This window comes from Diabrotica undecimpunctata, chromosome 3 (assembly GCF_040954645.1).
Source record: "Diabrotica undecimpunctata isolate CICGRU chromosome 3, icDiaUnde3, whole genome shotgun sequence".
Classification (NCBI taxonomy): domain Eukaryota; kingdom Metazoa; phylum Arthropoda; class Insecta; order Coleoptera; family Chrysomelidae; genus Diabrotica; species Diabrotica undecimpunctata.
The window spans coordinates 35,793,076-35,815,203 of NC_092805.1; the positions used below are offsets into that span (position 1 = coordinate 35,793,076).

General features: G+C 34.3%; 3 protein-coding genes across 4 annotated transcripts in view; 2 read left to right on the forward strand and 1 right to left on the reverse strand.

The window, feature by feature from the left end:
• Window positions 1-22,128, reverse strand: part of LOC140436682 (uncharacterized) — a 167,746-nt gene that overhangs the window by 72,408 nt on the left and 73,210 nt on the right. Inside the window, exon 1 of one of the 2 annotated variants that reach the window (XM_072525716.1) lies at window positions 7,752-7,998. The exons of the other annotated variant lie outside the window; for it this stretch is intronic. Coding sequence (XP_072381817.1) covers window positions 7,752-7,789 — 38 coding nt within the window. The 5' untranslated portion in view covers window positions 7,790-7,998. Of the gene's footprint in view, window positions 1-7,751; window positions 7,999-22,128 lie in introns of those variants that run through there. 2 annotated transcript variants of the gene reach the window in all.
• Window positions 16,379-19,614, forward strand: LOC140435740 (uncharacterized). Its single transcript, XM_072524459.1, has 3 exons — window positions 16,379-17,127; window positions 17,277-17,775; window positions 17,858-19,614. Exons 1-3 carry the CDS (start codon window positions 16,537-16,539, stop codon window positions 19,612-19,614), a joined length of 2,847 nt encoding a protein of 948 aa, XP_072380560.1. The 5' UTR covers window positions 16,379-16,536.
• LOC140435741 (ATP-dependent DNA helicase pif1-like) lies at window positions 20,093-21,172 on the forward strand. The gene has a single exon (XM_072524460.1). It carries the CDS (start codon window positions 20,093-20,095, stop codon window positions 21,170-21,172), a length of 1,080 nt encoding a protein of 359 aa, XP_072380561.1.

The following is a 22,128-nucleotide window of genomic DNA, read 5'->3' on the forward strand; positions in this document are numbered from 1 at the left end:
AAATATAAATCCTTAGGTCATGAAATCCAAATTGTTAGGGACAACCAAATTGCTGAGCTGCAAAGAAGAATCACTTTAGCATGGGCCGCATATAAAGCTCTATCAGACGTCTTTAAAAGCAACATGTCAAATTATTTAAAAAAAAAGACGTTCGACCAATGTGTGCTTCCATTCATGACTTACAGCGCCGAACACTTTCCTTAACCCAGGCTACAGCAACCAAACTCCGAGTAGCCTAAAGACGAATGGAACGCTGGCTACTTGGACTAACTTTTAGAGACAGAGGTAGAAACAAAGAAATAAGAAGAAGGGCAGGCATCACATATGTCATAGAGCGTTTATCATGGCTGCAGTGGAACTCGGCGGGCCATGTGGCCAGAATGAATGACGGGCGGTGGACCCAGAAAATTGTGTGGAGACCACGAGCTAACATATGTACTCGTACATACTAAGCTATTCTCCATCAATGGATAGGCCTTTGTTCTGTCAGTTCATTTTGCTGAATGTATTTTCTAGAGTTGCAGTGAAGACCTTTGGCTTCTCCTTGTCGAACGCCTCTGATAGTAGAAAATTCTGAAGTGTTTTTATAAATTTTTACCTTAGCTTTTTATATATACTATTTGATAAAGTCTCTATGTACGGTTTGTCAATGCCTTGGTTGGTCAAAGTTTCTATTACTGCCTTGGGATATATAGGATCGAATTTTTTCTCGAAATCTATGAGGGTTAATGCTAGAGGTATTTTGTATTCTTTAGTTCTCATTAGTTCTCGAAGCGTATGCATATGATTTATGGTACTGAATACTCTTCTGAAGCCAGCTTGCTGTGTAGCATCTAATGCATTTAAAGTTAATCTGTTATGTCATGTATTCCAAGGGCTTTACCGCTTTTCACTTTTTTAATTGTCAATTCTACTTTTTCAGAAGGATTTCTGGTACTTCTTCTTGGTTATTGATTGCTTCTTCAAATGTTTCAGGAGCTTTGTATAGTTCGCTATAGAATTTAGTAACGAGTTGTATTATTTCATTTCTGCCTGTAATTCTTATGTTTTCGTCTGTTAGAGCAATGATTTGTTTCTTTCCAATGATTATTACTTGTCTTGCTTTTTTTTTTTTTTATAGTTTTTTCCGTTTTCGATTGCATTTTCTACCAGTCTTTCAATGTATTTTTGTATGTCTTCCTTAATATTTTTCCTTATTTTCTTGCAAATTTCTTTGTAAGTATTGTATTCTCTGTATGTTGCTACTTACTTGCATTCCCCTTCTTTGTTGTAGCATTATTTTGGTTCTATTAGATAGTTTCTCATGTTCATTTTGTTGTTGCGGGCCTCCGATTTCCTTGGTACTATTAATAATGATTTCCATTATTTGAGAGCTGTCGATTTGGTCATGTTATGTTTCATCAATTGTCCTTTGGTATTTGTCTATTACACTGATTCTTTTATTAGACTGACTCATTTATTGTAGCAAGCTTGTTGGTTAGAATGAAGTCAATTTCGTTCTTAGTGGTTCCGTTTGGTACTAACCAAGTATATTTTCTGTTCGATTTTTTCTTAAAGAATGTATTTGCAATATGCATGTTTTAGTAGTGTCCAAACTGAACCAGTCTTTCTCCCCTGTGATTTCTCTCACTGACTCCATACTTTCACATGACTTGTTCCTTGCCGTTTCTCTTTCCTACTTTGGCAATAAAGTCACCAATTAAATACTTGAAGTGACTTTTATTGATAGTTAATGCTTCAGTTATGTAACTGCAGAGCTCCTCTATTTCTTCGTCAGTGTGAGTAATCGTTGGGGCGTATATTTGTATATAGTATCTCTTTGATAATTATTTTATACTAACTTTGATACTAGTTATTTCTACTACTCTTTGGTTCCATTTCTTGTTGATTAGGAATTCAATACCGCCTGTTCCACCCATTGATGTTCCTCGGTAGTAAAATGTGTTTCCTGGCGCGCTAATTCCAATATCCCTTTATCTTTCCGTCTTACTTGTCTGATTCCTATGACGTTCCATTTTATATTTTTAGTTTATTTTTCTAGTTCTGTAAGTATGGATTGATTTGATAGCGAGCAGCAGTTATATGTATCTATATAAAGAGTTGTTGTTTTATTTGGGTAGCAGTTTAGACTCCGCAGATTCTTAGCACCCTTCTTCTCTCATGGCTTAATCCTGAAAGCTATCCATTTTAGGGCCATTTGGACCTACGGCGAGTGTCTTTCATGTCATCAGCTGTGACTAATTCGTCAGTATTAGTGACTGATCAGTATATATATATATATATATATATATATATATATATATATAATCAGCTTTAAAATAAATGTTAATATTGTTACGATACTTTATGAAAAACCTTGGTATATTAAAAATAGTGTATATTTGAAAATGATGGAATTTTTTAACCATATACAATAAGACAACGGAAGTTCAGGAAAAATACATAAACAAAATTAGACCAGAGGACATTTAAATAAACGAAAGTATTTTTGTTGTCTAAACACGCCTCTATTTCTTTCACCGATTTTTTTCAACTTGTTTAAAATGCCATACAGACGCAGCACATTCATTTTTACTACTTAATCTACTTAAAATTTGTTCCACTTTAAATCTAGAATGTCAGCTTTTACTTGATTCCATATCTAAAATTGAAAAGTTCCCAATACATACATAAAACGTTTTCGGATAGTGATTTAGTTTATTGAACTCTAGTATTATAATTAATATACATTTTTAAGTGACAAGACTAAAATACCTTAACATTTTTATAACAATGCAGCGTATTTGTAAAATTTTATGTTTAGAGCCCCACAAAATAGACCCCACAATAGAATATGTTATACCCCATTTGGAAATGCATGATAGCACATTTTTTATGACAGAAGATTACAACGATCTCTATACAGGACTGTTTAGAACAGAAACGTTATAAATATCAATATTTTCCTGTCTCAATTTTGAGAGAAAGTCTCAAGAATTTATAAAAATAATAGCTTCAAATATAATACAACATAAAATGCAAATAAGCAAACCTTAAAGATCGTGCGTTTATTTTACCCTAGAGAAATAGAAAAATCTCAATAATCACATACATTTATTACATACCTAAATATCGGTCTCTTTAGAATCATCATCAATTATAATGATGATTCTAAAAACACATACCAATGGGGATTGAAGCCGAAATGGGAACACGGTGTTCAGTGATGGCAGAGATAAACAAAAAGCGAATAGAATAATAAAGAAACTAGAAGATATAAAACTTACAGTAAAAATGTTATAGAAGACAGAAGTGAGAGAATAATATTAAAACGGGATGGATAAAAAGTGAAATAACTTGAAAAATGTTAAAAGAAGACTGAGAACCAAATTAGACGAAAGATAGAAACATAAATAAATAGAAGACATACATAAATAACGTGAAGGAACTAAGAGAAACGAAGAAAGATAAACAGTGAAGAGAATATATTCATACCAACATATAAGAAAGGGACGAAGGGGACTTTAAAAATTGTGGGGATATATGTTTAGCATCAGTAATATTTAAAATATATACTACTGGAATAATATAAACATAAATAGTCCAGTTATTCCGGCGGAAAATAGGACCCCCTATTCCGTCCGACTGCATGGATTTAGCTGAACATTTGGATTTAAAATAATTATATTTAATGATAATTTGTACACAGATACAAATTTTCAACCCTTAGAAATCACCGCTTATGACGTAAATAACGTTAAAAAATAATTTTTTACCATGTAAAATGCTTAACTTATAAAATCAATAACAATTCATTCATCGCTTGTGAAATGATTTTTCATTGGTTTCAACATTTTAACCCCTAGAAAGCATCCCACTTCCATTAAGATAACTAAAAATTCATTCCCCGCTTATAAAAGAATTAGTTTAAATTCTTCAACCCCTAAAAATCATCCCTAAAGACCACTACTTTAAAAATAGTTTTGTACACAATAAAATTCTTAACTTATGTATTTAAATCAATAAAAGTATGATTCTTACTTATGAAACACTATTTCTTTGGTTGCAACTTTTTTAACCCTTAGAAACTACCCCATATACTAATAACAGTATAAACCACTATACACTTATAAGATATAAAAAGTACGTAAAAATTATGGTAAATTATGTAAAAAAAATAGTGCAAAAATCAGGAACCATCATAATCACTTGATAGTCTGCATTGACTGATAGTTTTGTCAGTGAGACGAGCAGGTCACACGGGTGACATTACAAAAGAAATCTAGCCTCCTACAATCACATGAAAATACGTAACCTTTTATGCAATTGCAAAAAATCATCTTTAACAGCTCTTTCGGTGTAGGCAAACTTTGCATTTTTACTGGTTGTAGAGATTCTGCATCTTAACGTGCCGTCCGAAGCCTGATGAACGGCTCGTATTATTTTTAGAAATAAAAATGTCGTTGTTCGTGCCGAGATATTCATCTACAAAACTATTATGCCTAGTTTAGATATGTGACAGCTCCAAAATACGTATATTTTTCACGCTCCAAAATTTTCTCCCAAAAAATCATTGGTTTTTCTTCAACTCGGTTAATTTTCAAGCTTTGGTATATGTATAATAATATTTGAAATGTAATTTCAAGCGCTACATGCTAGATTCATTAGAAAGTCAGACTACCTTTCAATTTAAAAAAATTAAGGTTTCATTCATAAGGAAGCATTCAAAACAAGGGGTGTGTTCACACCGAGACATACATTTTAATCGGTGATATCTCGATTATTTTTTACCGTACAAAAGTTTATAAAAAACAAGAATATTTATTGAAAAAAGAACTACATTTTTGTACTTTATCATTTTTTATGCATATATTTAAAAAAATTTTTTTTAGAAATTTTCAAAATAGACGATACAAGTTAATATATTTTTTTTTTCAAAATTAATGCATTTTAAACTAGTCAAACTCCTGGATCTAATGAAAAACAATAAAATAAAATGTAATGTAAAAGGAAATTGATTAATTTTGATTCTGATGGATATTAAGTTAATTATACTGCCCTTTTTTTCCTTAAAATATTCGAAGAATCAATTTTTACGAGCTGTAACTTACTCAGTTTATATACAAATGCCTTTCTGTAGTGCTCATTTTAAATGCCTTCTCATGGACTATCAATACTTTTATCATTATCTCCGAAAAATCAACCATTTTCTTACAATTTAACGTTGAATACATTGATCCAAATATTTTCAAAAAAAATATCTCATTTCACCTGACCTATCTCATTTTGTATTGTATCTAGAATATCTTGTAAAAAATAAATCTCATTCCTCTTTTATAAGCTTCATTTTTGTTTTGCATATTTTTTCGATCAAGGTCATATTTTTTGAGTTATTCATAAAAAACTGTTAAAAACGTGACTTTTTTCAATGAAAGTTCGCTGTTTTCAATCATAAATAGCTTAAACAATATTGACTTCACCAAATTTCAAGTGAATCAAGTGAAATAACGGTATCCCCCGAGATAAAACTTTCTGGAAACAAAATAGCCCCCTGTTAGTTCTCAGGGGAACACCATAATAGGTTGGAAAAATCAAGAACAGGTCTTGGAATTTTGGAAGTTTAACAGGTATGTAAGAGTATGAAGGTGGATGCAGATAAAAGAAGATTACAAATCAGTTGCATATAATAGACAAAATGGAAAGAGTAAAGGACGAAAACATTAGGTAAAAGGTACATATTATGCTATGTAAGGAAAAGCAGCACTAGCAACGGAGTTGATATAATGGCTGATAGAGAAATAAAAGGGAGTTTAGTAGAAGAACGAGTAATAGGATAATGTCCGTGAGATTTATACTTAATAGAAAAGTGCTGAATGTAGTGCATATTATGTATGTTCTAGAATAAGAAGAAAAAAAGCAATATGTGATAAATTAGTGGGGATATTCTAACAAAGGAGAGAGTAATTAAAAGGAGGTAATTTTAACGCTCAATCGGGAAGAGATTTTAAAATATTCACTACAAAATTTCTACTAACATGTCGTTCTCTTGAGAAAACATTTATTAGGTATAAAGTTCCAAATATTCTGCAACAGTACACGCTATTTGTCTCTTTATAATAATTAGTTTTCACATGAACTCTAAACGTTTTTAGATTATATTTACTAAGTGTTATCCCCTTCTGATGCATTCCATTACTGGAGGTTTACGATCACTACATCAAAATGTTCTCCATTTTGCGACACTCTTAGTAATTGTTGAACGTTCAGGGTTTTTATATTGTGCTGTTTTTGTTGAAAAATTAATCATGTTGTCTAATAAAATTAATGTTGTTATTTAGAAATAACAGATAATCGCATCTAGTAAAGAAAGTAGTGAGAAACAACAAGATACTTTTCTGGCGTTTCCCCTTGGGAACATGGCCGTGCATATTATGTAACAATTATCCTGTTACGAAATATTCTTTGTAACTGCAGAATTTACTATAAGTATTTATAGTAAGATGCATTCTAGATTATTTTATGATAGAAAGGTGAAAACTGTCCAATCTAAAATGAAAGAAAGTTCTTCTGGAAGTTCCGACTCTAAGATTTAAAATAAAGATATTCTGAATCTTAGTAATTACAATCTATTAACTATCTCAGATGAAAAGATTTTTGATGACGATAACGCTATTACTGAAACTCCTTGTAAAAAATAAAAATAAAACAGAGAAACTCTGAAGACGAAGTAACTTAAAAGTCAACAACGAGATTAATATGTTAAATTTTTAGGATATAAACTATTACTAGAAAACATTTTGAAACTGAAGACTTTATACGAAATTTTGTCATCTCTGTTCAAAAGAATATATAACAACCTGTATGCAAATAATGTATTTTAAATGTACAAACTTAACCAAATCGACCATTTACTTCATCTTAGTGATAAATTTAAAGTTTCAAGGAAAATTCAAGGGATAAATGTCAAATATCAACAACATTTGTATTTTGAAAAAAAGAGTTGTATTCAGTGTAATGTTAAAAGCGTAAAGAGTATACGGAATTGATCCGTCGTTGGTTTTTTTTCATTACATTGACATTTAAAAAAAATAAGTTTTGTTTCATCAATTACGATCTACAAAAAATGAGTTGTGTTTCATCAATTATAATTTAAATACACACAAACAGAGATTTTTTTTGTTAGGTACAATAAAAAATTTAAAATTCATGCAATAGGGGGTTAATGCAGATGTGGGATATTCCAAAAGATTGTATGAAGCAATACATGAAGGACAAGGTTTTTAAAATAGAAATTATGCTAAAGATTATATACTTGAACTAGCAATGCCACCAGATATGACAATTGTTAATAAATAGTTTCAAAAGGGTTGTTTCAAACGTCAAATTATCACATACATATCGTGAATAAAATCATTTCAAAATAGACTATTTAAGGAAAAGAAAATAAATTCTATGTGAATATAATATGCAAGGTATTAGTTAGACAAAAACAACAGCAAATTTGCTTGTCGGAACATTGTTTTTTGGTAGTTTCGTCTCTTTATAATTCTTGCCAATGTTCTTTCATTCTTAATCAAAATATTTGTCCACTCTACTAATTAAATATTGTTTTGAGAAGAAACTACATTTTAAGGCAAATTACAAACTTTACCTTCAAAAATGAACTTCAAAATTATTCATATTTTAAAAGTAAATATCTTTTGTCTTAATTGTTGAAAAATATCTAAATCACAACTTATTTCTACATAGATGGAATATTAGCTTCAACGTACCTTTCCAAAAATATTTCCAGGCAACTACGTTTTACCATGTTTATATCACTTTTTTTCACAGAATTAAGAAAAACAAAAAATTCAACTTGAACAAAAACAATAGTCACAATAACTTTAGTTTATTTTATAGTTAAAATACCAACATTGGACCGTAACAATTCCCGTGCAAAATCAATATAATTTAAAACCATGATCCTAGTGATATAATTATACTAATTATATCATTGATGTTTCTTAACAAGCCAACGTTAGTGTCATCTGGCTAACAAACACAACTGGTAGCGTACTGAACTCTTCTTGAAGAATATATTTTGAATATTTAGTGTAAGCAACAATAAACAAAAGTCCAGAGAAAGTAAAAGCTCACAATTAACCATTTGGGAAACTCCATTCATAATGAATCTCGTCAACAATGTGGGAATACAGGTATTAAAAGAGTATTGTTAATTATTGGATGAATTTGAACGAGAAAATCTATTGTGCTGGTAATTATTATTTTAGTCTCGGTTTTATGGGAAATTGTCCTCTGGAGATTTTATACGAGGGCAAATTGAAAAATTCTATGCATATTAGTAAAAAATATATTAGTGTAAAATATTAGACCAAACACTTACTACGTCGCCATAGTGCGTCAGGTATTTTGTTGTCTTGCATTCAGTTATACAAATTGAATTACAAAAAAAATAATTTGCTGCCATGAGTGTATGTTATGCTATGTTCAAAATTAGTAAATACCAACCACATGCTATCATTGCGATAATCCAGTCCCAATTTCCGATATTTGAACAGATGAACACACTGTTTGATCCATTCTGACAACATATCAGTTTTGAAGATGAAAAATACTCAATCAATATTCAATATATTAACAATATAAATATCCTGACAATAAAGTTGTGTATAATATTGTCGATAATACTATAACGAACAAACTTATTTTGACGTACCCCATATAACGGTTGCATCTCTCGAGACGATGATGTGTGTTAGGGAATGTTCTTGATGTATCGACCGGCTGTCAGATCGAGGCGTTAATACAAGCTAGAAGAGATATCCTAAGATCGATTCCTAAGGGTCAAGAAAAATGTTACCAGACCTTGTTCACTTGGCTAGACAAACTAGACAAATGTTACGGAGATGCCATCTACAACAAGTCTACAAAGTACAAAAAAGAAGTAGAATTAGCAAGAAAGAAAAGTGAGAATTTGCAAGAATTTGAAGCAGATATTGCTCGCATAGCACTGTTGGCCTATCTGAAGCACCAGGCAACATATTGGAAGAAATCGCTGTAGATACCTTCATCAATGGGTTGAGAGACAGTGAACTACAGAAAGCTATGACTAACAAAACGATAAACGTCTTTAGAAAATCATACGGAAAGTAGTTCGTTCGAAAGCCTAAGAAAGGCAAACCTAGCTGTCGGAATGGTGGCGAAGTATGCCACTTTCGCCGTAAATTGCAAGCAAATAATACAAGATTGTTGGAAAAGTAGAATAAATAGAACACAGGTCTAAAAGAGTTCATTCAAATGCTGATGTTCTTTCGAGACGGCCGTATAGAGCAAATTGTAATCACTGTCTTAAATTAGAAGAACAACTTTGCCCCGCGAGACGAACCACCGTCATTACTGATCAATGGCAGCCTCAACAGCTACAAGACGCCCAAGTAGATGATCCATGTACAAAAAAGAGTATTGGTTTGGATGCATCGAAGTTAGAGACCTACTTGGCAAGACATTAGTGCATGTAGTCCAGAAGACAAGTCTTACTGGAGCCAATGGAATTGCCTAGTACTAAGAGATGATCTTCTGTATAGAACCTTTGAGAACGATGATGGTACAGAATCTAAGCTTCAGTTGATTTTACCTAAAAGTAAAGTTGCATGACGGTGCATCAGGTGGACACTTTGGTATTACGAAGACTCTGCAAAAGGTTCTAGAACGGTTCTATTGGGTAAACTGTAAAGATGATTTAAGAAGATGGTGCCGGAAATGTGAAATGTGTGCAACCAGTAATGGTCCAGTTGGTAAAAGGGCGCACCCATGAAACAGTACAATGTTGGTAGTGCTATGGAAAGAGTAGCAATCGACAATGTAGGTCCATTTGCAGAAACGGATAATGGAAATAAATATATCCTGGTAGTCACGGATTATTTTACGAAATGGACTAAGGTCTATGCGATACCAAATCAAGAAGCTGCTACGACAGCCTAGACAACGAAGAACGACAACCTAGCATCCTCACTCAGATAGAATGGTCGAGAAGGCGTATACAGTTTTGCTGTGAATTTATAAATATAATTTCTAAGCGTTGATTGGTTAGCCGAGATCGTATGATTGTTGAGTCATTTATGTTACCATATTTTTATTTCAGTTTTCAATAAGGTATTATTAGGTTAAGTGTTTAATAACTATTAATCTGAATTTATTCTTTTTTTTTTATTTATCTGACGATAGTGTATATGTACCCTTAAAAAAAGAGAAAACCCTATCCAGATAAATACAAAAGAAATGTTGTACGTACTTAATGCCGAAGTTAAGGGTTTACAACACACTAACTATAAAGGAAATATTATACCGGCTAGAGCTACAGAACCTAAATGCAAGTAAGTAATAATTTATGCTGTTAGGTACGTTTAACAGAGGTTTTTTTTGCCATTTTTATCGGCAACAGGTAAATTTTTATAGTTTTCAGTACTATTAAAATTTCATTAATAAAACCATATTTTTTCCCGCAGTCCTATTACACAAACTTAGTAATGTAATATTGTCGTTAAGGTTTTTGTTCTCCAAATTTTAAAAATATAAAATTAGTGTCAGTTCAATAAACAATTGTTAAGGATAAAAATCCTTTTTATCCATAAGGCCCCATTTAAAATTATCGATCACAGTGGCTCTGTAACGTCATCTATCACTATTACGTCAGCTATTATGACTAGTTGAGAAACCTATTTCCATTTATTTCCTCCCTCCAAATTTCACTATTATAAGTATACCCGTTCAAAAGATGCGCGGGGGAAGGGAATTATTGGTTAGTACTGCCACAGTATATTGCTTAAAAAGAATATACTGTGGTACTGCATTTGATAAAAGCTTATTTATTGGTAAGATCCTATTTGTATGAGAGCGCCGAACAAGAAGTGTTTCATCTATATTAAAAAAAACAAAGTAGTTGTTTTCTTCTAATGCTTCATATATCTTCAACATTGTAAACAAATACTGAAAGTAAACTAGTTATTAAAGTAAAATAACAGACAAACTTAATCATTTGTGAACTTTCTGTAGAGTACGTGATACAAACAAAAAGTTATAAAAATCCTTACTAATTTAATTCTATTACTCAATCTAACAAATCATACTTTCGCTCTTAATTATAAAAAAAATTGTGGTACTTTTGCGGTATTTTCGTAATACAGTTGTTCTGCTTATTGTTAGTAAGATCGTAAAAATGATATACATATGCGTGGTGTTTAAATCTGACCATTAAATTAGTGAAACTTGCAATAGATTAAAAGATAAGTAGGTAATTAAAAAAAACTTTGTAATTATTTAAAGAAGGAACAATTACTTAGTTTTTTTCTTTTAAATATCCTTGGTTTCCCTTGTTTTATGAACTAGTTTTTATTTTCAAATTTAAATTTTAAAATTTTTGTTTTATTTTGTTCTAAAGTGTCCAATTAAATGATAATACATTTTCTCTGTAATAAACAAATGCCTCATGGGATAGCATGTACAGCAAAACCTAAGCGGGTATGGCTAAATCGTGCAGACATTCACCGCAGAAGGGACGGTTTTCTCTCCGCACCAGTAACTATGCGGAATGCAACAGACTAACACCTGGACTTCGGTGTCTTTAAAGATCTCCACCATACATCGGATAACCCTCCAATCTAATTGGCGGCACTCCAACTGTGTGGCGTGTCTTTTGTTACCAGATAGAAAAGGTAACGTGATTCATCTTGGAGTTTCAAGGTTTTCCTGGGAGCTGGCACTTGGCATTGAAGTTCTGCAACTCGACCGAACTTCCTTCGAAAGACGATGCCAACCCTGGTGCGTCTTTGACACTGGCCGGGATGGTAAGGGCCAGCGAGTAGTCATCGGGAAGCGCGAGTAGATCTTGCTTTTCTTCAGGGGTAACACCATGTCTTGCTTTACCGGTATCTCCATAGGCCCCCATGAATTCCTCAAACGTGAGGTCAGACACATCTTGGACTTGGTTTACTTCTACTTCTTCATCTACGTCGTGGTCACCTTCGAAAGACGCCAGCCGGTTATGGTGTACTATAATCGGCTTTCCCCTCGGAATCTTGCTTATTCGATAGATGACATCGTTGATCTTCTCCATAATGAGGTATGGACCTTTCCAAAACTGCTGCAACTTGGGAGAACAACCTTTTCGCTTCTTGGGATTATGGAGCCAGACTTTGTCGTTCTTCTTAAAGCACCCCTTTCCGGCTTGTGTATCGTACCGTTTCTTCATTCGGACGCTAGCGATCTGAAGATGTGAACGGACCAACTCATGTACATCGTCCATTCTTCTTCGTAATTCGATCACATAATCTTCACCTGCTACATCTTCTTCAGGTCGACACCCAAACTCTAGATCACAAGGTAGTCGCATCTCGCATCCGAATAGGACTCTGGCTGGTGTCTGGCCTGTCGATTCGTTAACAGCAGATCTGTAAGCCATTGTGAAGAACGGAAGATATTGGTCCCAGTCTCGCTGATGATCGGACACCATCTTTGTCAAATACTTGCCAACTGTCCTATTCATCCGTTCTACCATACCATCCGATTGCTGATGATATGCTGTAGTTCTTGTTTTCTTCATGCCTAGTCTATCACATATTCCTTGGAATAGATCGCTTTCGAAATTCCTTCCTTGGTCACTATGGATCTCCAAAGGTACTCCAAATCGGCTGATATATTCTTGGATCAACTTATATGCAATGGTGGCGGCCTTCTGGTCTGGAAGTACGTAAATCTCGACCCACTTAGTGAAGTAATCCATTACTACCAACATGTACTTGGAATAACTGTTCTAACTTCAACTTCTGTCAGTAACTTCTGTGTAACTGTTCTGTAGGGATGGTGGGTAAAATATGTTGTGCGAAGACCAAAAGGGTTGAAAGAACGCAGATATAAGAAAATTTTCGATTCCGCGTATAAGATAATTTAGATACGGATGCAACAACCAACAATGTCGTCAAAATATCACGAGATATGAAAACTTTAGGTAATAAATCAAGAAATTCTAGATAAAAATTTACCACGTAAAAGAATAAAATACAAATCGTGGATGAATGTCAAAATTTTACATGGTGGATATTAAACAAAAAAAAACACGTAGATGAAGTGCGTAAAACAAACATTTTAATTGGACAGCCCAGAATCAAACAATTTATTGTCTTGGTGTTGGCTTGCCACAGGTAGTCCATCGTGCATGGAAATGGACATTGTTGTACTGGAGCAGATGGTTTATGTCCTGTCGTTGGCCGCACGTACATAAGGTGTCATTATTTTCATTAAACTAGCCCTATCTTGCTCTGTAGCGGGATGGGTGTACGCCCGATCTTAGTTGGTTCAGTATTGACAATGTCCTCCAGTCGCAGTTTATCTCCGTGGTTCGTCTTCGCAGGTTCAGTTGGTCGATACCCGAACACTGATATGGTTTCTCTAGTGGCGTTGTTTTTAGGCACCTTGTTGCTATTCGGCATGCTTCGTTTAGGGCTACATCCACGAAGTACTTGGTTGCGAAATGCTACCTATAGAGCGGTCTTTTTGCAGTGTGTTTTATATGTGAGTGTTCTATCTGGCTTTCCTCCGAGGTATATTGGATGCTCCGCGTATTCCAGTTGGTGTCCGTTCCATCTGATCTTTAGATTTTTTTTTGCTTTTTTCGATTTTAAGTGGAAAGACTAGACTTGGGTTTTGGTAAAGTTAGGCTTTAGCGAATTCCTATCATAATAAATTGTAAGGTCTCAAAGTGCTTCCTTGAGTCCGGTTTCGACCCCTCCGAAGGTTCTGTCCTGTACGGCCAAAGCAAGGTCGTCAGCATCCAATCAAGTGATCGGTAGTTTAAATGATTGGTTGGTCGTTAGTGTAAACGTTAAGCAGTATGGGTGATAGTACCTCACCCTGCGCTAGGCCATTCTTCTGGTTCCGCCAACAGTTTTTCTTTCATTTAAAAGAGATATAGAATGTCCTGTTTTTAAGCAATGATTTTACGATGCTTGTGAATTTTTTATCTCCTGTTAATGCTCTGACCTTTCAAAGGAGTAGTCTATGACTGACACTGTGATACGCTGCAGTAAGGTCTACGAACGCCAGACCTGTAATTAGTTTGTCTTGGTAGCACTGTTTTATGCGTTTTGTGAGATGATGTACTTGGCTAGTACAGTTCTTTCAAGGTCTTAACCCAGAAGTTTGTACAGGTAGAATAATAAAGAGGTTGGCCTGTAATTACTGTCAATATTGGCAATAACTTTTGTTTTCCTCCAAATTTTTTGTATTAAGAGTGAAGAGACACATCGGTTAATCCGTTCTAGCAGCCACCTTTTCGTGTCTGTGCCAAACTTCTTGATCTACTCCGTGAATAGGTCGTCCTAGCCCTCTGCCTTGCCGTTCTTCATGCATCCGATACCAACGTTTAGTTCTTTTAATGTGAAAGAGCAAGCAAGCACACTTTGGGGGTTAGTTGTCAGCACGGCAGAATTTTTTTGTCTTTCCGGGCGTGATCTCCGGCTGTGTTTTCCACTGACTAGTATTTGATGGGCGATTTGGTCTAATGTAACTTGACTAGAGGTTGTCACATGATTTCCTAAAAAAAATGTCTGACACAGGATGTCTGATCTGGTTCCATTTACAGTTTTTGATCAATATGTGAATAATATTATGACTTTCTCTTATTTCTACATATTTTCTTCGGCTTTGGGGCAATAAATTTGAGCTTGTTATTAATTACTAAGTGTTTATATATCGTTCGTTAATCATAACTATTAATTACAATAAGTAGAGAAAAATCAGGAAAATTAAACCACAGTAAGATGAAACGTTAATCAGTGAAAGTAAAGACGATTAAAATGACTTCGAGGTCACTTTCTTGCACTATGGAACATTCTTGATGAGAGAATGCATTACGACACTTATTATTTCAATTAAAGATAACATTTTTTAATCTCACGTATCGCTAGATCTGGGATCATTAACGGTTTCAAAATAATTGCTGCTTTCGACGTGCTTTTTAAATGTTCTGAAAAGGATTTGTTGTTGTTGGTAATGCATGAATATAGACATAATTCTCATACATGTTTGTATAACTCGTTGTGATTTTTTAGGAAATAACCTGAACATATTATTATTGATCAATTTGGATTAAGTTTCAATATATCGTGGGAATATTTAGTGTTGACCTAAAAATGTATATATCAGTTGTTATAAGACAGCAAGATATAAACATCTGTAAGGTCAAAACTGACTATAATACCAGCATTATCAATCACCATAATTATTGTCCTATTCTATAATGAAATATCGTATTGTTTCTGCATTTTTTATCAATTTGGTCTAAATTAAATGTTACAGATTATGTTAAGATAGGAAAAAATTCACAAAATATGAGAAATTATGGAAACAAAAACATTAAATAGAAAAAAGATTACGATTAAGATTGTAACAATATTATTTGTTTATAGGAGAGTTAAAAGGGGGGACTGGACAATTACTGAGCTTAGAGATAGGTTAAGCAAAAAAAATTGAAACTATTGCGAACGGCTACTCGTGTGTTGATTGGAGAGCAAGGTCGTCGATAAGGATTCCTTCATTTATGGGACTGGGAGAACTAACTAAAAAAAGGAAATCAAGAAATACTTACAGAGATGTCCTGGGCAAACACTATACAAGAAGATTTCAGAACTATTTAAAATTATTACGCCGTTTAAAAAAATCCCCTTGCTGCTTAGAAAGAGATTTTTCTTTCATATAAATTTCTAAGGATGAATATTTTTTAGAAGAAATATTTTTGTAAACTTCTAGTTTAAAGAGAAAAAATTCTATATTTATTTTATTGTACATAAACAGTTATTACAAAAAATATCTAAATGTATTAAAATACATGACATCGTCCAACAACAAAACAAAATTTAAAACTATGGCTATGTACCAAATGGCAGAAAAAGATGTTAAGAATAACTGTCATATGTCGAAATGAACTACCAAACTGAATTATTAAATAATTATCAAAGGTTAAATCAAAATTTTATCTAAAAGAAACTAAAATATCATATATATATATATATATATATATATATATATATATATATATATATATATATATATATATCTTATATATATATAAAAGAAAGTCGTGTTAGTTACACCACTTATACCTCAAGAACGGCAGAACAGATTTGGCTGAAAATTGGTAGGGAGGTAGCTTAGAGCCAGGAGACGGACATAGGATACTTTTTATCCCGTTGGACAGCGTTCCCGTGTGACTTGACATGAAACGTCAGTCACTATAAAACGTGGTATAATAAAAAAGAATCAGACTTGGAATAACAAAACGCAAATGACAGCTATGTAATTTACGTAAAATGACAGCTATGTAATGACGTATGGATGACAATTTGATATTTGTAAGAAATCAATATTAAAACTAGTTCTATTAAATAAATAATTAACAAGTGGATTGAAGTGAAGTGAAGTTTAATTAATAATGCCGCGACCAAGACGATCGAATCTTTCCCGACAAAGCCGTAATTGAAGTGAAGTGAAGTTTAATTAATAATGCCGCGACCAAGACGATCGAATCTTTCCCGACAAAGCCGTAATGCAAGAAGAATACAAAATACTGCAAATGAAAGGACTGAAGAAGAACAAGAAATTGCACGTGAACAGCGCCGCGATAGTATGGCTCGACTTCGTGCTTCTCAATCACGAGAGCAAAGTGAAGCAGCCCGTGAAACAGCTCGGTCGGCAATGCAGAATCGTCGAGCGAACAACAGAAGGCAACAAATAGATAATTTGCGACGCAGAACAAGATATTTAGCTGATTTGAATCGAGCAGCGTTTCGATACGATTGCAGCAATGATTACAGCTTGCATCCTAGCGTTTGCATTGGGCAAATGGACGTTGTTTGCGAGTATTGTGGTGCATTAAAGTTTTCCGGAGAAACGCCTGGATTATGCTGCCTTAATGGTAAAGTGAAATTGCCAGTGTTGACTCCGCCACATGAGCCATTGTATTCATTGCTTTGTGGCAAAACACAAGAATCACGCCACTTTCTTGCAAATACTCGAAAATACAATAGTTGTTTCCAAATGACGTCATTTGGGGCAGACATTATCGAAGAAGGAGGATTTAATCCGACATTTAAGGTATTTATTTTTGTACTTACATAGAATGTAGTTAAAGAATAACTTACTTTATCTATTGGTGTGTATTATATTTGCTAATACTGAACTCTACTCTCCCACAGAAAAAGTGTTTATAACCCAGTTAATACTGTCTGGTTTTTATTTTGTAGATACAAGGACAGATTCACCATCGAATTGGATCATTACTACCTTTCGAAGATACACAGAATAAATTTTTACAAATATATTTCATGGGCAACATGGAAGAACAACTTGATCGACGCCTAGGGATCAATGAAGGAATGAAGCGAGCAATTATTCAAGACTTGCAGTGTCTGCTTCATGAACATCATGCGTTGGTCAGGTTGTTTAAGAGTGCTTTAGAGCGCATGCTAAATGATGACTATAAAGTTGTCATCAAAGCAGATAAACGACCATCTGGAACACACGAACGCACATTTAATGCTCCAACAGTAGACGAAGTTGCCATCCTGATTGTTGGTGAACAATTGGAAAAACGCGATATTGTGCTTACACGTCGCGATACTGGGCAACTGCAACAAATATCTGAAACTCATCGATCATATGACGCATTGCAATACCCACTGATGTTTTGGCAAGGAGAAGATGGATATTATTTTAATATTAAAATGATAAATCCATTGAATGGTAAAGTATCAGTATCTTAATAATGGTTAATGTCTGTATTATTTGTCTTTGAAATGGTTAATTATCAAATTTTTAATTTTAGGTAAAGAAACTACAAAGAAAGTTAGCTCAATGAATTATCATGCATATCGTTTGATAATTCGTCAAAATGCTGACAACTATTTGCTGCGGTTTCGTCGATTGTTTCAGCAGTATTGCGTTGACATGTATGTAAAAATAGAAACGGAACGTTTAACATTTATTAGGTTGAACCAAGCGAAACTGCGTTCTGAGGAGTACATCCATTTACGTGATGCAGTTAGTACTGAAGGAAATGCAGCTAATATTGGTCGATTAACTATTCTGCCGGCGATGTACATTGGTAGCCCACGTCATATGCATGAATATGCACAAGATGCAATGACATATGTTCGTCATTACGGCCGGCCAGATCTCTTTATTACTTTTACCTGTAATCCAAAATGGATAGAAATTACTCAATTGCTGCTTCCCGGACAAACATCAAATGATAGACACGACATCACAGCACGTATATTCAGGCAAAAAATTCGGTCCCTGATGAACTTTATTGTTAAACAACGCGTCTTTGGAGATACTCGATGCTGGATGTATTCAATCGAATGGCAAAAGCGAGGCCTGCCGCACGCACATATTCTTATTTGGTTAGTGGAAAGAATTCAGCCTGACCAAATAGATGATATCATATGTGCCGAGATTCCTGATCATGAAGTCGATCCAGACCTACATGATGTTGTTACTACTAATATGATTCATGGACCGTGTGGTGCCATCAATCCCCAATCACCTTGCATGGTCGATGGAAAGTGCTCTAAACGATATCCACGGAAATTAACGGCGGAGACTGTCACTGGCAACGATGGGTATCCGCTGTATCGGCGTCGATCACCAGATGACAACGGTCGAACTGTCACAACGAAAGTGAAAAGAATGGATTTCGTTGTCGACAACAGTTGGATTGTTCCATATTCGCCACTTATTTCTAAAACGTTCAAGACACATTGCAACGTTGAATACTGCAATTCAGTTAAGTCCATAAAATATATTTGCAAATATGTCACGAAAGGCAGTGATATGGCGGTTTTTGGATTGCAATCCTCAAATACCAACGATGAAATTTCACGCTATCAAGTTGGTCGTTATGTGAACTGTAATGAAGCGATTTGGCGTATATTCGCATTTCCAATTCACGAACGTCATCCTACTGTTATACATTTGGCGGTGCATCTGGAGAATGGTCAACGAGTGTATTTCACGGCTTCGAATGCTGCGCAACGTGCTGAAACACCTCCAGCAACTACATTGACCAGTTTTTTTGCAATCTGCCAAAGTGATCAGTTTGCACGAGCTTTGCTTTACTCGGAGATGCCACGTTATTATACTTGGAATGCTTCATCCAAGAATTTTCAAAGACGGAAGCAAGGTGATGCGGTTCCTGGGTGTTCTACTGATGCTCTTGGTCGTATGTATACAGTTCATCCAAAGAATGATGAATGTTTCTATTTGCGGTTGTTGCTGGTAAATGTGCATGGGCCAACTTCATTTGAGACACTACGAACTGTTAATGGTGTAATATTCCCAACATATCGTGCTGCATGTGAAGAATTGAACTTATTAGAAAACGATACCCATTGGGATACGACAATCGCTGAAGCCATTATCTCTGCATCTCCAAGTCAGATACGCACATTATTCGCTATCATAATTTCGACATGTTTTCCATCAAACCCATGTAACCTGTGGCACAAATACAAGGATAGTATGTCAGAAGATATTTTACACCAAAGTCGTGTCAGTTCCAGAAATCACGATATTGAATGAGGAGATACATAATCGTGCTTTACTATTGATCGAAGATATGTGTTACCTCATGTGCGGTAATTTATTAATCAGGTTAGGAATGCCAGCACCAAATCGTGAAATGAATGACGCATTTAATCGAGAATTGGAACGGGAACGTGAATATGATTCTATGAGGAATTAGATTTAGTAGTTCAAAGGAATGTACCCCTGTTGAATTACCAACAAAAGGAAGTTTATGATACTTTAATGAAGGCAATCGCTGATGAAAATGGTGGTTTATATTTCCTAGATGCCCCTGGTGGAACTGGCAAGACATTCCTTATGTCATTAGTTTTAGCAACTGTTCGGGCGAGATCCAACATAGGTTGCAGTTGCTTCTTCTGGAATAGCAGCCACATTGTTAGAAGGATGACGTACGGCTCATTCAGTATTAAAATTACCGTTAAATCTTCAAACTATTGAGGAACCAACGTGTAATATTGCAAAACACTCAGCAATGGCCAAAGTTTTAGCGGCATCGAAAATCATCATCTGGGACGAATGCACAATGGCGCATAAACGTGCATTAGAAGCACTTAACCGAACATTAAAAGATTTACGCAATGACTCGAGATGTTTTGGAGGAGCAATGATTTTACTGTCTGGCGATTTCCGCCAAATACTGCCAGTAATTCCAAGATCTACGGCTGCCGATGAAATAAACGCTTGCCTCAAATCGTCAAATCTATGGCGCTATGTGAAGAAACTGCAGCTGACAACAAACATGAGAGTTACATTGCTTAATGATATATCTGCTGAAGATTTCTCGGAGCAATTGCTGACTATCGGTAATGGTCAAGTACCTGTCGATGAATCGAGCGGATTAATATCATTTCCAAATAATTTCTGTAATGTTGTCTCATCAAAAGACGAACTTATTAACAATGTATTTCCAAATATTATTTCTAACTACAAAAATTATGAATGGTTGAGTGAGAGAGCAATTTTAGCGGCTAAGAATAAAGATGTAGATGACCTGAACTACATAATTCAAAATAAGATCATTGGAATAATGCATTCATTCAAATCTATTGACTGCGTCACAAATGAAGATGAAGCCACCAACTATCCAATTGAATTTTTAAACTCTTTGGACGTGCCTGGCTTACCACCGCACAATTTACGCCTAAAGGTTGGCTCCGAAGTAATCATGCTTCGAAACATAAACCAACCAAAACTGTGCAACGGTACGCGTTTGGTGGTTAGTAAATTGATGAACAATGTAATTTACGCTACGATAATGATAGGAAAATTCAAAGGTGAGGAAGTTCTTATTCCGAGGATCCCGATGATCCCAACCGATATGCCGTTTGAATTTAAAAGACTTCAATTTCCGATACGTCTTGCATTTGCCGTGACCATCAACAAATCACAAGGCCAATCCTTAACAGTTTGTGGTTTAAATCTAGAAAATTCATGTTTTTCCCATGGTCAATTATACGTGGCATGTTCACGGGTCGGAAGACCATCTGCGTTGTTTGTTTTTGCGCCTGATAATAAAACAAAAAATGTCGTGTATCACAAGGTACTTAAGTGAAGAGCAACCTATGTACTAAAATACAGAAATAATAATGAATGATTAATGTAGTTATTTAATTTTTTTTGTATTTTTTCCAATAAAAAAAAAACACAATCTGCTTATTTATTGCCATTAAGGCGGAACAAAGTTCGCCGGGTCAGCTAGTATATATTATATATATATATATATATATATATATATATATATATATATATATATATATATATATATATATATATATATATATATTCAAAAACACGTTGAAAAGCATAAAAAGAAAGAAGAGAGAACAGAAATTAGACATTAGAGCTTACTCAAGGATACAGAAACGAGACAGAAGATATCACAAGAACTTAACCACGAATGTCGAGAACTTAAAAACAGACAAAAGGAAAATGATGTACCAGAAGAATCCGACGACTTAAACAAAATATGGAAAGACCTGTATTTCTAAAAGCTGAAGACCACCTTAAATACACGAATCAAAGAGGCAAGAAACCATGGATAACTAATGAAATATTAGAAATGATGAATGTGAGACTACAACACAAGAACAAAGACTGGAATAAATATAAAGAAATACAAAGATTAATAAGAAAAAAAGATAGTGGAAGCAAAAGCACAGTGGCTTATAGAAACTTGCGAAGAGATAGAAGACCTACAGAATAAACATGATGATAGACTTCTCCATAAGAAAATTAAAGAAATGTGTGGGATCAGAAACGCTAGGCAGTGTGGCACAATAACAAGCACGGATGATAGAGTCCTGACCACAATAGAAGAAATAAGCGTTGAATGGCGAACATACATATAAAACCTATTCTCAGACGATAGAACAATAAATATTGATAGACAAACAAACATCGAAAATAACGACTTGCCCATCTTAACATCGAAATAAAATACGCCTTAAAAAATATGAAAACCGGAAAAGCCTCTGGACCTGACTACATTCATAGTGAAATTATACAACT

Coding starts and splice junctions, on each gene's coding strand:
- LOC140435740 (XM_072524459.1), top strand. CDS start 16,537: ATGCCGCGACCAAGACGATCGAATCTTTCCCGACAAAGCCGTAATGCA. Junction 17,128..17,276: donor GATTTAATCCGACATTTAAG/GTATTTATTTTT, acceptor TTTATTTTGTAG/ATACAAGGACAGATTCACCA. Junction 17,776..17,857: donor AATGATAAATCCATTGAATG/GTAAAGTATCAG, acceptor TTTTAATTTTAG/GTAAAGAAACTACAAAGAAA.
- LOC140435741 (XM_072524460.1), top strand. CDS start 20,093: ATGGCCAAAGTTTTAGCGGCATCGAAAATCATCATCTGGGACGAATGC.